The sequence below is a fragment of the Hyla sarda genome, chromosome 6 (genome assembly GCF_029499605.1).
Source record: "Hyla sarda isolate aHylSar1 chromosome 6, aHylSar1.hap1, whole genome shotgun sequence".
NCBI classification, from domain to species: domain Eukaryota; kingdom Metazoa; phylum Chordata; class Amphibia; order Anura; family Hylidae; genus Hyla; species Hyla sarda.
Genome location: NC_079194.1, coordinates 297202480 through 297216672, shown reverse-complemented (window position 1 = coordinate 297216672; position 14193 = coordinate 297202480). Strand labels below are relative to the sequence as shown.

At 40.9% G+C, this 14193-nt stretch overlaps 1 protein-coding gene across 2 annotated transcripts in view; it reads left to right on the top strand.

Moving 5' to 3' along the window:
* Positions 1-5102, top strand: part of TRAF6 (TNF receptor associated factor 6) — a 35099-nt gene extending 29997 nt beyond the window's left edge. The window contains exon 7 of one of the 2 annotated variants that reach the window (XM_056527882.1): positions 3564-5102. In XM_056527882.1, the coding sequence (XP_056383857.1) occupies positions 3564-4475 (912 nt within the window). In that variant the 3' untranslated portion in view covers positions 4476-5102. The remainder of the gene's footprint in view (positions 1-3563) is intronic. The other variant, XM_056527881.1, reaches the window with a different exon arrangement.
* The last annotated feature ends 9091 nt before the right edge of the window (positions 5103-14193 follow it).

Below are 14193 nucleotides of genomic sequence, written 5' to 3'. Positions count from 1 at the left end.
GTATATAGGCGGCAGTATTATAGTAGTTATATTCTTGTATATAGGAGAAAGTATTATAGTGGTTATATTCTTGTATATAGGAGACAGTATTATAGTGGTTATATTCTTGTATATAGGAGACAGTATTATACTGGTTATATTCTTGTATATAGGAGCAGTATTATATTAGTTATATTCTTGTATATAGGAGCAGTATTATATTAGTTATATTCTTGTATATAGGAGCAGTATTATAGTAGTTATATTCTTGTATATAGGCGGCAGTATTATAGTAGTTATATTCTTGTATATAGGAGGCAGTATTATAGTAGTTATATTCTTGTACATAGGAGGCAGTATTATAGTAGTTATATTCTTGTATATAGGAGCGGTATTATAGTAGATATATTCTTGTATATAGGGGCAGTATTATAGTAGTTATATTCTTGTACATAGGGGCAGTATTATAGTAGATATATTCTTGTATATAGGGGCAGTATTATAGTAGTTATATTCTTGTACATAGGGGCAGTATTATAGTAGTTATATTCTTGTATATAGGAGTAGTATTATAGTAGTTATATTCTTGTATATAGGAACAGTATTATAGTAGTTATATTCTTGTATATAGGAGTAGTATTATAGTAGTTATATTCTTGTATATAGGAACAGTATTATAGTAGTTATATTCTTGTATATAGGAGCAGTATTATAGTAGTTATATTCTTGTATAGAGGAGCAGTATTATAGTAGTTATATTCTTGTATAGAGGAGCAGTATTATAGTAGTTATATTCTTGTATATAGGAGCAGTATTATAGTAGTTATATTCTTGTATAGAGGAGCAGTATTATAGTAGTTATATTCTTGTATAGAGGAGCAGTATTATAGTAGTTATATTCTTGTATAGAGGAGCAGTATTATAGTAGTTATATTCTTGTATATAGGAGCAGTATTATAGTAGTTATATTCTTGTATAGAGGAGCAGTATTATAGTAGTTATATTCTTGTATAGAGGAGCAGTATTATAGTAGTTATATTCTTGTATAGAGGAGCAGTATTATAGTAGTTATATTCTTGTATATAGGAGCAGTATTATAGTAGTTATATTCTTGTATATAAGGGAAGTATTATAGTAGTTATATTCTTGTATATAAGGGAAGTATTATAGTAGTTATATTCTTGTATATAGGAGCAGTATTATAGTAGTTATATTCTTGTATATAGGAGCAGTATTATAGTAGTTATATTCTTGTATATAGGAGACAGTATTATAGTGGTTATATTCTTGTATATAGGAGACAGTATTATAGTGGTTATATTCTTGTATATAGGAGCAGTATTATAGTAGTTATATTCTTGTATATAGGAGCAGTATTATAGTAGTTATATTCTTGTATATAGGAGGCAGTATTATAGTAGTTATATTCTTGTATATAGGAGCAGTATTATAGTAGTTATATTTTTGTATATAAGGGAAGTATTATAGTAGTTATATTCTTGTATATAGGAGCAGTATTATAGTAGTTATATTCTTGTACATAGGAGCAGTATTATAGTAGATATATTCTTGTATATAGGGGCAGTATTATAGTAGTTATATTCTTGTATATAGGAGCAGTATTATAGTAGTTATATTCTTGTATATAGGAACAGTATTATAGTAGTTATATTCTTGTATATAGGAGCAGTATTATAGTAGTTATATTCTTGTATGTAGGAGCAGTATTATAGTAGTTATATTCTTGTATGTAGGAGCAGTATTATAGTAGTTATATTCTTGTATATAAGGGAAGTATTATAGTAGTTATATTCTTGTATATAGGGGGCAGTATTATATAGTGGTTATATTCTTGTATATAGGAGAAGTATTATAGTAGTTATATTCTTGTATATAGGAGAAGTATTATAGTAGTTATATTCTTGTATATAGGAAGCAGTATTATAGTAGATATATTCTTGTATATAGGAGCAGTATTATAGTAGTTATATTCTTGTATATAGGAGCAGTATTATAGTAGTTATATTCTTGTATATAGGATCCTTATTATAGTAGTTATATTCTTGTATATAGGAACAGTATTATAGTAGTTATATTCTTGTATATAGGAGCAGTATTATAGTAGTTATATTCTTGTATATAGGATCCTTATTATAGTAGTTATATTGTATATAGGAACAGTATTATAGTAGTTATATTCTTGTATATAGGAGCAGTATTATAGTAGTTGTATTCTTGTACATAGGAGCAGCATTATAGTAGTTATATTCTTTTATATAGGAGCAGTATTATAGTAGTTATATTCTTGTATATAGGAGCAGTATTATAGTAGTCATATCCTTGTATATAGGAGCAGTATTATAGTAGTTATATTCTTGTATATAGGAGCAGTATTATAGTAGTTATATTCTTGTATATAGGAACAGTATTATAGTAGTTATATTCTTGTATATAGGAACAGTATTATAGTAGTTATATTCTTGTATATATGAGCAGTATTATAGTAGTTATATTCTTGTACATAGGAGCAGTATTATAGTAGTTATATTCTTGTATATAGGAGCAGTATTATAGTAGTTATATTCTTGTATATAGGAGCAGTATTATAGTAGTTATATTCTTGTATATAGGAGCAGTATTATTGTAGATATATTCTTGTATATAGGAGCAGTATTATAGTAGTTATATTCTTGTATATAGGAGCAGTATTATAGTAGTTATATTCTTGTATATAGGAGCAGTATTATAGTAGTTATATTCTTGTATATAGGAGCAGTATTATAGTAGTTATATTCTTGTATATAGGAGCAGTATTATAGTAGTTATATTCTTGTATATAGGAGAAGTATTATAGTAGTTATATTCTTGTATATAGGAGCAGTATTATAGTAGTTATATTCTTGTACATAGGAGCAGTATTATAGTAGTTATATTCTTGTATATAGGAGCAGTATTATAGTAGTTATATTCTTGTATATAGGAGCAGTATTATAGTAGTTATATTCTTGTATATAGGAGCAGTATTATAGTAGTTATATTCTTGTATATAGGAGCAGTATTATAGTAGTTATATTCCTGTATATAGGAGCAGTATTATAGTAGGTATATTCTTGTATATAGGAGCAGTATTATAGTAGGTATATTCTTGTATATAGGAGCAGTATTATAGTAGGTATATTCTTGTATATAGGAGCAGTATTATAATAGTTATATTCTTGTATATAGGAGCAGTATTACAGTAGTTATATTCTTGTATAAAGGAGCAGTATTATAGTAGTTATATTCCTGCACATATAGGGCAGTATATATTATAGTAGTTATATTCCTGCACATATAGGGCAGTATATATTATAGTAGTTATATTCCTGCACATATCGGGCAGTATATATTATAGTAGTTATATTCCTGCACATATAGGGCAGTATATATTATAGTAGTTATATTCCTGCACATATAGGGCAGTATATATTATAGTAGTTATATTCCTGCACATATCGGGCAGTATATATTATAGTAGTTATATTCCTGCACATATCGGGCGGTATATATTATAGTAGTTACATTCTATGTCCTCCTTCCCACAGATGCAGAGGAACGATCTTGCTCGGCACTTGCAGGAGTTCACCCAGGCTCACATGCGGATGATGGCCCAGACCCTGAGAAGCGTCAGCAGTTCCGTCACGCCGCACTCCAACATGGCCAGCGTGTCCCTTGACCCTAACCAGTTCGAGCCCGCTCCTCCATCCTATCTAATGCCATCTCCCTTAATCTCCACCCCCCATGACTCCAGCCAGCAGATCCAGAGCATGAAGGAGACCATTGAACAGCTGGAGGCTCGCCTGGTGATTCAGGACCATCAGATCCGCGAGCTCATAGCCAAAATGGAAACCCAGAGCAGCGTCGTGACAGACTTGAAACACACAGTCCGAACCTTGGAGGAGAAGCTGGTGGAGGTGGAAGCGCAGCAGTACAACGGCATCTTCATATGGAAGATCAACAACTTTAGCGTTCACCTCAGGAACCAGGAAGAGGAGAGGCCGGTGGTCATCCATAGTCCCGGATTTTACACAGGAAAACCAGGATATAAGCTCTGCCTCCGGATGCACCTGCAGTCGCCCAGTGCCCCCCGCTGCGCCAATTACATCTCCCTCTTCGTGCACACCATGCAGGGCGAGTTCGACAATTTCGTTCACTGGCCCTTTCAGGGCACCATCCGTCTCTCCATCTTGGACCAGTCCGAAGGCTCCAACATTCAGGACCAGGAGGAAATCATGGACACTAAACCAGACTTGTTGGCCTTCCAGAGGCCCACCATGCCCCGGAACCCCAAGGGCTTTGGTTACGTCACCTTTATGCCCATCCAGGCCTTAAGACAGAAAATGTTCATAAAAAATGACACGTTGCTCGTCCGCTGCATCGTCACCACCCAAGGTGAGCTGAGCAGCCCGCGACGGGAGGGATTCCACCCGCGAAACAGCGACGGGGCCACCCTATAGTCCGTTGTTTGGGAGGGGAGAGGACTTGGAGACAAACATTGGTTCTTATCAGATGTTCTCGGTAATGGTTGGGAAAGCGGCCATGTTTTTATTTTATTTTTTTTAACCTTTAAGACTATAAACCTTTTGATTTTATTTTTCACACTGCTGCCATTTTTTGTCCATAGACCGGTGTTTCCCAACCAGGGTGCCTCCAGCTGTTGCAAAACTACAACTCCCAGCATGCCTGGACAGCCAACGGACAGCTTGTTATCCCCCCTATTTCATTGTTTTCCAAACTGTGTGACTCCAGCAGTTGCAAAACTACAACTCCCAGCATGCCTTGTACAAAGCCTTTGTTTTCCCAGGCATGCTGGGAGTTGTAGTTTTGCAACAGCTAGAGGCACCCTGGTTGGGAAACTTCTTTAGATTTTGATGTTCGATTTTGCCCTAGACCTGGCCAGAAGCCCGATAAGGTCGTTGGGTAAAGCTATGGGGCTCCTTTACAAAGCTTTTGGCTGTCTGGGCATGCTGGGAGTTGTAGTTCTGCAACAGGATGAATGCAGCGCACTCCATTCGGTCAGAGCCCCTCTGATCAGCTTGTTATTCTCCAATCATAGTGTTTCCCAACCAGGGTGCCTCCAGCTGTGGCAAAACTACGACTCCCAGCATGCCCAGACAGCCGAAGGCTGTCCGGGCATGCTGGGAGTTGTAGTTTTGCAACAGCTGGAGGCACGCTGGTTGGGAAACACTGCTTTAGATTCTGCTCTTTGACTTTATCCTAGGCCGGGCCGGAAGCCCAATAAACTCCTAGGGTGAAGCTTTGGGGCTCCTGTACAAAGGCTTTGTCTTCCCAGACATGATGGGAGTTGTAGCTTTGAAACAGCAGGAGGCACCCTGGTTGGAAAACACTGCTTTAGATTCTGTTGTTTGACTTCATCCAAGGCCGGGCCGGAAGCCCAATAAGCTCCTAGGGTGAACCGACCTTTGCAAAACCTGCTGGAACTTGTAGTGTCTGAACTCTGAGTATGGAGAACGGTCAGTGACCGTATTGTGTATTAAATATATTTTAACCTGGATTGAACTTTTTTAATTTTTTTTTTTTTTTTTTTTTTTTGTCTGATTTTTATTTTATATTTAAAAACATTTTTTACTGACATTTATGCTGAACTCTCCTTTTTTTTTTTTTGTCTGTTTTTATTTTATTAATTTTTTTACTATGACATTTATGCTGGATTTGCCCCCTTTTTTTTTTTTATGGTTGAAAACCTGTTTTTTAGAAATGGTGTCTCTGAGATGGTGACTCAGCTGTGAATAAAATCTACTACGGCTACAACCACCATAGGCGGCCATTGTGCATGGACGCGATGGTCTCAGATGCTGGTCGGTGGCCTCCCAACTTGTGTTCAGAACTACAACTCCCATCACGCCTTGCCACAGGGTTGGGGAGCACAGTTCTACATTTACATGTGTTCATTCACTTTATTTGTCATAACTAGAGATGAGCGAACTTACAGTAAATTCGATTCGTCACAAACTTCTCGGCTCGGCAGTTGATGACTTATCCTGCATAAATTAGTTCAGCTTTCAGGTGCTCCGGTGGGCTGAAGACTCTTTCCTAGGACTGTATCCACCTTTTCCAGCCCACCGGAGCACCTGAAAGCTGAACTAATTTATGCAGGATAAGTCATCAACTGCCGAGCCGAGAAGTTCGTGACGAATCGAATTTACTGTAAGTTCGCTCATCTCTAGTTATAACATAGAGACAGACAATCCTATAACGTTCCGTAGAAGTCCTAAAGGATCCGCTTTTTTGGCGGCATCTTCCAAAAAGGACCCTTTTCTAGTCATACCCGTTCTTTGTGCATCGTCATGTGACCTCTTGGCTCCACCCAGGGCAGATATAGATTGGATGTAGTCTGTTCCATAAAAAAAAAAAAAGTATATGAATATTCATTCCCCCTACCCAAATATTAAAGGAGTACTCTGGGGTGCAGTTTATTTATTATTTTTTAAATAATTTAACTTGCCTGACTTATCGGCAGGAAAAAAAAATGGACTTACCTCCCCCAGTGCCTCCGGTATTCCGCTCCTGGTTTCCGCTGCGGTCTTCCTGCTTGTTGTGGTCATAGTCATTCAGCTAACCTCCGGCCGCAGCAATGTCCCACCTTGGAAGTGTGATGGTTTTTGAGCCCCAGCACCATGAAGAAGACCAGGTTGCATCCCAGAGTACTCCTCCTTTTAACCCCTTAAGGACGCAGGGCGTACCTGTATGTCCTGAGTCCCGCTAACGGGGTTTAAACCGTTCTAATAAGAGAACAGGTTAAACCCATGGGTCCCGTTTGCTACGGCAACCTGGACCCACGGCTAATGCCGGGCACCGCCGATTGGACTGATGCCCGGCATTAACACTTTAGATGCTGCAATCAAAGTTGATTGCGGTATCTAAATTGAAAGTTAAACTATCCCGGCAGCTCGGCGGAGCTGATCGGGACTACTGCGACAGAATCGCGATGTCCCGATCAGCTTACCGGACAACGGGAGGGTCCTCCCCTGCCTCCTCCTCGGCCGATCAGCGATCTACTGCTCCATGCCTGCTCAGCAGTCTGGAGCAGCAGAGCACCAATAACACTGATCAATGCTATGGCATAGCAGTGATCAGTGTATGCAATCAGAAAATTACATAGTATAGCCTCCTAAGGGGCTATATAAAAATTTAAATCAACCCCCTTTTCCTAATTATTATTATTTTTTTTATATAAAATAATGTAATCTTAAAAATAAAAAAAACAATCAGATATGGTACCGCCGAGTGCGTAAATGTTGGAAATTTTAAAATATAAGGTTTAGCTAAACCGGTCTGTCACGTAAAAAAAAATACCAAAGTCCAAAATAGTGAATTTTTTGTCACTTTATATTCCATAAAAATATTAATAAAAAGCGATCAAAAACTCCCATCAAAACAAAAATGGTACCAATAAAAACTACAGACCGCGGTGCAAAAAATAAGCCCTCACATAGCCCCGTACATGGAAAAATAAAAAAGTTATAGGGGTCAATTATAGAGGAAATTCTTTTCTTTTTGGAACACAGAGCTCTCTGCTGACATGACCACAGTGCTCTCTGCTGACATCTCTGTTCATTTTAAGAACTATCCAGAGTAGGAGAAAATCCCCATAGCAAACATATGCTGCTCTGGACAGTTCCTGAAATGGACAGAGATGTCAGCAGAGAGCACTGTGGTCAGGATGTCAGCAGAGAGCTCTGTGTTCCAAAAAGAAAGAGCTAATCAGTACTGACAGGATTAAGATTTTTTTTTTTAATAGAAGTCATTTATAAATCTGTTTAACTTTCAACTTTTAGTTGATTTAAAAAATTTTTTTTTTTCCAGTGGAGTACCCCTTTTTAAGGTGAAAATGGGCTGGGCCCTTAAGGGGTTAAAGGATTACTCCGCTCCCCAGCGTTCGAAACATTTTGTTCCGAACTCTTAGAGCGGGGGGGGTCATTACGTCACACAACGCCCCCTCAATGCAAGTCTATGGGAGGGGGCTTGACGGCCCTTATCCCCTATGCTTTGCATAGGATGTTTACGGGTGGAGTACCCCTTTAAGGCTAGGTTCAAATGTTGCAGTTTATTGCAGTACATTTACGGCAGCTTTTTATTTTTTTATTTTTTTTACTGTGATTATAAAGTACCGCAACAGTGCTGCAATGGAACTTTAACACATACACATGGCCTAAATTGAGTTTTCCCACCGACCACACCCATCGCTTATCCACTAGATCCCCGACTCGTGACTATTTGGGGCTCCCGGCGGTTGCACCTCCCATCAGACACTGAGCAGATCCCCTTTTTAGCACCTTCAACATTGGGAAACCACTAGCTGTTTTCGATGTGTTCTATAAAGGTATTGGAGTTTTACTTTCACGTCTACCTGTCACTGGGAAAAAAATTATAATTTGACATGTCGGAGTTGTAGTTTTTGCAACAGCTGGAGGCACCCTGTTTGGGAAACACTGCTTTACATTCTGCAATTTGACTTTGTCCTAGACCTGGTCCGAATCCCAATAAGCAGAAACTAAAGCAATGTTTCCTAACTACTGTGCTTCCAGCTGTGGCAAAACTACAACTCCCAGCATGCCCGGACAGCCTTCGGCTGTCCGGGCATGCTGGGAGTTGTAGTTTTGCAACAGCTGGAGGCACCCTGGTTGGGAAACACTGCTTTAGATTCTGCAGTTTGACTTAGTCCTAGACCTGGCCCGAAGCCCAAAAAGGTCCTAGGGTGAAGCTATGAGGCTCCTATACGAAGCTATTGGCTCTACGGCCATTCTGGGAGTTGTAGTTCTGCAACAGCTGGCGTCACCCAGGTTAGGAAACACTTTAGATTCTGCAGTTTGACTTCATCTTAGGCCTGGCCTGAAGCCCAATAAGGTCCTTAGGTCAACCTTTGAGGCTCCTGTCCTTTGGCTATCAGGCCATGCTGGGAGTTGTAGTTTTGCAACAGCTGGAGGCACCCTGGTTGGGACATTTCCGAGCAGTTCTAGCTGCGCCCGCTACAGTGGAAATCCCATAATGTGAAGTCTGAGTTTTTACACCTTCCTTTGTCAGGTGTCTGAGGACATCGCGTTTCAGGCCACGTTCCTTCAGCCAATGTTGAGGAATGGCTCAGACGCGACCTGGAACGTGAATCATGTAGGTTCGCGTCCGCGCTGTGAATAATTATTCCAAATTCTTATTTCATCACCTCGAAATGGGGATTTTCCTGTTCTGCCGATGTAAAAATAGAAAGAAATGTAGAATGCTGGAGTAATCTAAATAGTGATTCACCGAAATGAAAATATTTCACCGGAACGGAAAATATACGGTGCGCACGAAAATGCCTCACCTGTTTAAAAAAAAAAAACTTTATGGATAATTGCATTATCTAAATTTATATTAATAAATGTATGAATTTATGTAATCTGCACCACAGCACCGCCACTCTGGGATACACTATAGAAGGGTATACAGTGGAGAGGACACTATAGAAAGGTATACAGTGGAGAGGACACACTATAGAAGGGTATACAGTGGAGAGGACACTATAGAAGGGTATACAGTGGAGAGGACACTATAGAAGGGTATACAGTGGAGAGGACACACTATAGGAGGGTATACAGTGGAGAGGACACTATAGAAGGGTATACAGTGGAGAGGGCACACTATAGGAGGGTATACAGTGGAGAGGACACTATAGAAGGGTATACAGTGGAGAGGACACACTATAGAAGAGTATACAGTGGAGAGGACACTATAGAAGGGTATACAGTGGAGAGGACACACTATAGAAGAGTATACAGTGGAGAGGACACTATAGAAGGGTATACAGTGGAGAGGACACACGATAGAAGGGTATACAGTGGAGAGGACACTATAGGAGGGTATACAGTGGAGAGGACACTATAGAAGGGTATACAGTGGAGAGGACACTATAGAAGGGTATACAGTGGAGAGGACACTATAGAAGGGTATACAGTGGAGAGGGCACACTATAGGAGGGTATACAGTGGAGAGGGCACACTATAGGAGGGTATACAGTGGAGAGGGGACACTATAGAAGGGTATACAGTGGAGAGGACACTATAGAAGGGTATACAGTGGAGAGGACACTATAGAAGGGTATACAGTGGAGAGGACACACTATAGAAGGGTATACAGTGGAGAGGACACTATAGAAGGGTATACAGTGGAAAGGACACTATAGGAGGGTATACAGTGGAGAGGACACTATAGAAGGGTATACAGTGGAGAGGACACTATAGAAGGGTATACAGTGGAGAGGACACACAATAGAAGGGTATACAGTGGAGAGGACACACTATAGAAGGGTATACAGTGGAGAGGACACACTATAGAAGGGTATACAGTGGAGAGGACACACTATAGAAGGGTATACAGTGGAGAGGACACACTATAGAAGGGTATACAGTGGAGAGGACACACTATAGAAGGGTATACAGTGGAGAGGACACACTATAGGAGGGTATACAGTGGAGAGGACACTATAGAAGGGTATACAGTGGAGAGGACACTATAGAAGGGTATACAGTGGAGAGGACACACTATAGGAGGGTATACAGTGGAGAGGGCACTATAGAAGGGTATACAGTGGAGAGGGGACACTATAGAAGGGTATACAGTGGAGAGGACACTATAGAAGGGTATACAGTGGAGAGGACACTATAGAAGGGTATACAGTGGAGAGGACACTATAGAAGGGTATACAGTGGAAAGGACACTATAGGAGGGTATACAGTGGAGAGGACACTATAGAAGGGTATACAGTGGAGAGGGCACACTATAGAAGGGTATACAGTGGAGAGGACACACTATAGAAGGGTATACAGTGGAGAGGACACTATAGAAGGGTATACAGTGGAGAGGACACACTATAGAAGGGTATACAGTGGAGAGGACACACTATAGAAGGGTATACAGTGGAAAGGACACTATAGGAGGGTATACAGTGGAGAGGACACTATAGAAGGGTATACAGTGGAGAGGACACTATAGAAAGGTATACAGTGGAGAGGGCACACTATAGAGGGTACACAGTGGAGAGGACACTATAGAAGGGTACACAGTGGAGAGGACACTATAGAAGGGTACACAGTGGAGAGGACACACTATAGAAGGGTATACAGTGGAGAGGACACACTATAGAGGGTATACAGTGGAGAGGACACTATAGAAGGGTATACAGTGGAGAGGACACACTATAGAAGGGTATACAGTGGAGAGGACACACTATAGAAGGGTATACAGTGGAGAGGACACACTATAGAAGGGTATACAGTGGAGAGGACACTATAGAAGGGTATACAGTGGAGAGGACACTATAGGAGGGTATACAGTGGAGAGGACACTATAGAAGGGTATACAGTGGAGAGGGCACACTATAGAAGGGTATACAGTGGAGAGGACACACTATAGAAGGGTATACAGTGGAGAGGACACACTATAGAAGGGTATACAGTGAAGAGGACACACTATAGAAGGGTATACAGTGGAGAGGACACACTATAGAAGGGTATACAGTGGAAAGGACACTATAGGAGGGTATACAGTGGAGAGGACACACTATAGAGGGGTATACAGTGGAGAGGACACACTATAGAAGGGTATACAGTGGAGAGGACACACTATAGAGGGGTATACAGTGTAGAGGACACTATAGAAGGGTATACAGTGGAGAGGACACACTATAGAAGGGTATACAGTGGAGAGGACACACTATAGAAGAGTATACAGTGGAGAGGACACTATAGAAGGGTATACAGTGGAGAGGACACTATAGAAGAGTATACAGTGGAGAGGACACTATAGAAGGGTATACAGTGGAGAGGGCACACTATAGAAGGGTATACAGTGGAGAGGACACTATAGAAGGGTATACAGTGGACAGGACACACTATAGAAGGGTATTCAGTGGAGAGGACACTATAGAAGGGTATACAGTGGAGAGGACACACTATAGAAGGGTATACAGTGGAGAGGACACACTATAGAAGGGTATACAGTGGAGAGGACACTATAGAAGGGTATACAGTGGAGAGGACACACTATAGAAGGGTATACATTGGAGAGGACACACTATAGAAGGGTATACAGTGGAGAGGACACTATAGAAGGGTATACAGTGGAGAGGACACACTATAGAAGAGTATACAGTGGAGAGGACACACTATAGAAGGGTATACAGTGGAGAGGACACACTATAGAAGGGTATACAGTGGAGAGGACACACTATAGGAGGGTATACAGTGGAGAGGACACTATAGAAGGGTATACAGTGGAGAGGACACTATAGAAGGGTATACAGTGGAGAGGACACACTATAGGAGGGTATACAGTGGAGAGGGCACTATAGAAGGGTATACAGTGGAGAGGGGACACTATAGAAGGGTATACAGTGGAGAGGACACTATAGAAGGGTATACAGTGGAGAGGACACTATAGAAGGGTATACAGTGGAGAGGACACTATAGAAGGGTATACAGTGGAAAGGACACTATAGGAGGGTATACAGTGGAGAGGACACTATAGAAGGGTATACAGTGGAGAGGGCACACTATAGAAGGGTATACAGTGGAGAGGACACACTATAGAAGGGTATACAGTGGAGAGGACACTATAGAAGGGTATACAGTGGAGAGGACACACTATAGAAGGGTATACAGTGGAGAGGACACACTATAGAAGGGTATACAGTGGAAAGGACACTATAGGAGGGTATACAGTGGAGAGGACACTATAGAAGGGTATACAGTGGAGAGGACACTATAGAAAGGTATACAGTGGAGAGGGCACACTATAGGAGGGTATACAGTGGAGAGGACACTATAGAAGGGTATACAGTGGAGAGGACACTATAGAAGGGTACACAGTGGAGAGGACACTATAGAAGGGTACACAGTGGAGAGGACACTATAGAAGGGTATACAGTGGAGAGGACACACTATAGAGGGTATACAGTGGAGAGGACACTATAGAAGGGTATACAGTGGAGAGGACACACTATAGAAGGGTATACAGTGGAGAGGACACACTATAGAAGGGTATACAGTGGAGAGGACACACTATAGAAGGGTATACAGTGGAGAGGACACTATAGAAGGGTATACAGTGGAGAGGACACTATAGGAGGGTATACAGTGGAGAGGACACTATAGAAGGGTATACAGTGGAGAGGGCACACTATAGAAGGGTATACAGTGGAGAGGACACACTATAGAAGGGTATACAGTGGAGAGGACACACTATAGAAGGGTATACAGTGGAGAGGACACACTATAGAAGGGTATACAGTGGAGAGGACACACTATAGAAGGGTATACAGTGGAAAGGACACTATAGGAGGGTATACAGTGGAGAGGACACACTATAGAGGGGTATACAGTGGAGAGGACACACTATAGAAGGGTATACAGTGGAGAGGACACACTATAGAGGGGTATACAGTGTAGAGGACACTATAGAAGGGTATACAGTGGAGAGGACACACTATAGAAGGGTATACAGTGGAGAGGACACACTATAGAAGAGTATACAGTGGAGAGGACACTATAGAAGGGTATACAGTGGAGAGGACACTATAGAAGAGTATACAGTGGAGAGGACACTATAGAAGGGTATACAGTGGAGAGGGCACACTATAGAAGGGTATACAGTGGAGAGGACACTATAGAAGGGTATACAGTGGACAGGACACACTATAGAAGGGTATTCAGTGGAGAGGACACTATAGAAGGGTATACAGTGGAGAGGACACTATAGAAGGGTATACAGTGGAGAGGACACACTATAGAAGGGTATACATTGGAGAGGACACACTATAGAAGGGTATACAGTGGAGAGGACACTATAGAAGGGTATACAGTGGAGAGGACACACTATAGAAGAGTATACAGTGGAGAGGACACACTATAGAAGGGTATACAGTGGAGAGGACACACTATAGAAGGGTATACAGTGGAGAGGACACACTATAGAAGGGTATACAGTGGAGGACACACTATAGAAGGGTATACAGTGGAGAGGACACACTATAGAAGGGTATACAGTGGAGAGGACATTATAGAAGGGTATACAGTGGAGAGGACACTATAGAAGGGTATACAGTGGAGAGGACACTATAGAAGGGTATACAGTGGAGAGGACACTATAGAAGGGTACACAGTGGAGAGGACACTATAGAAG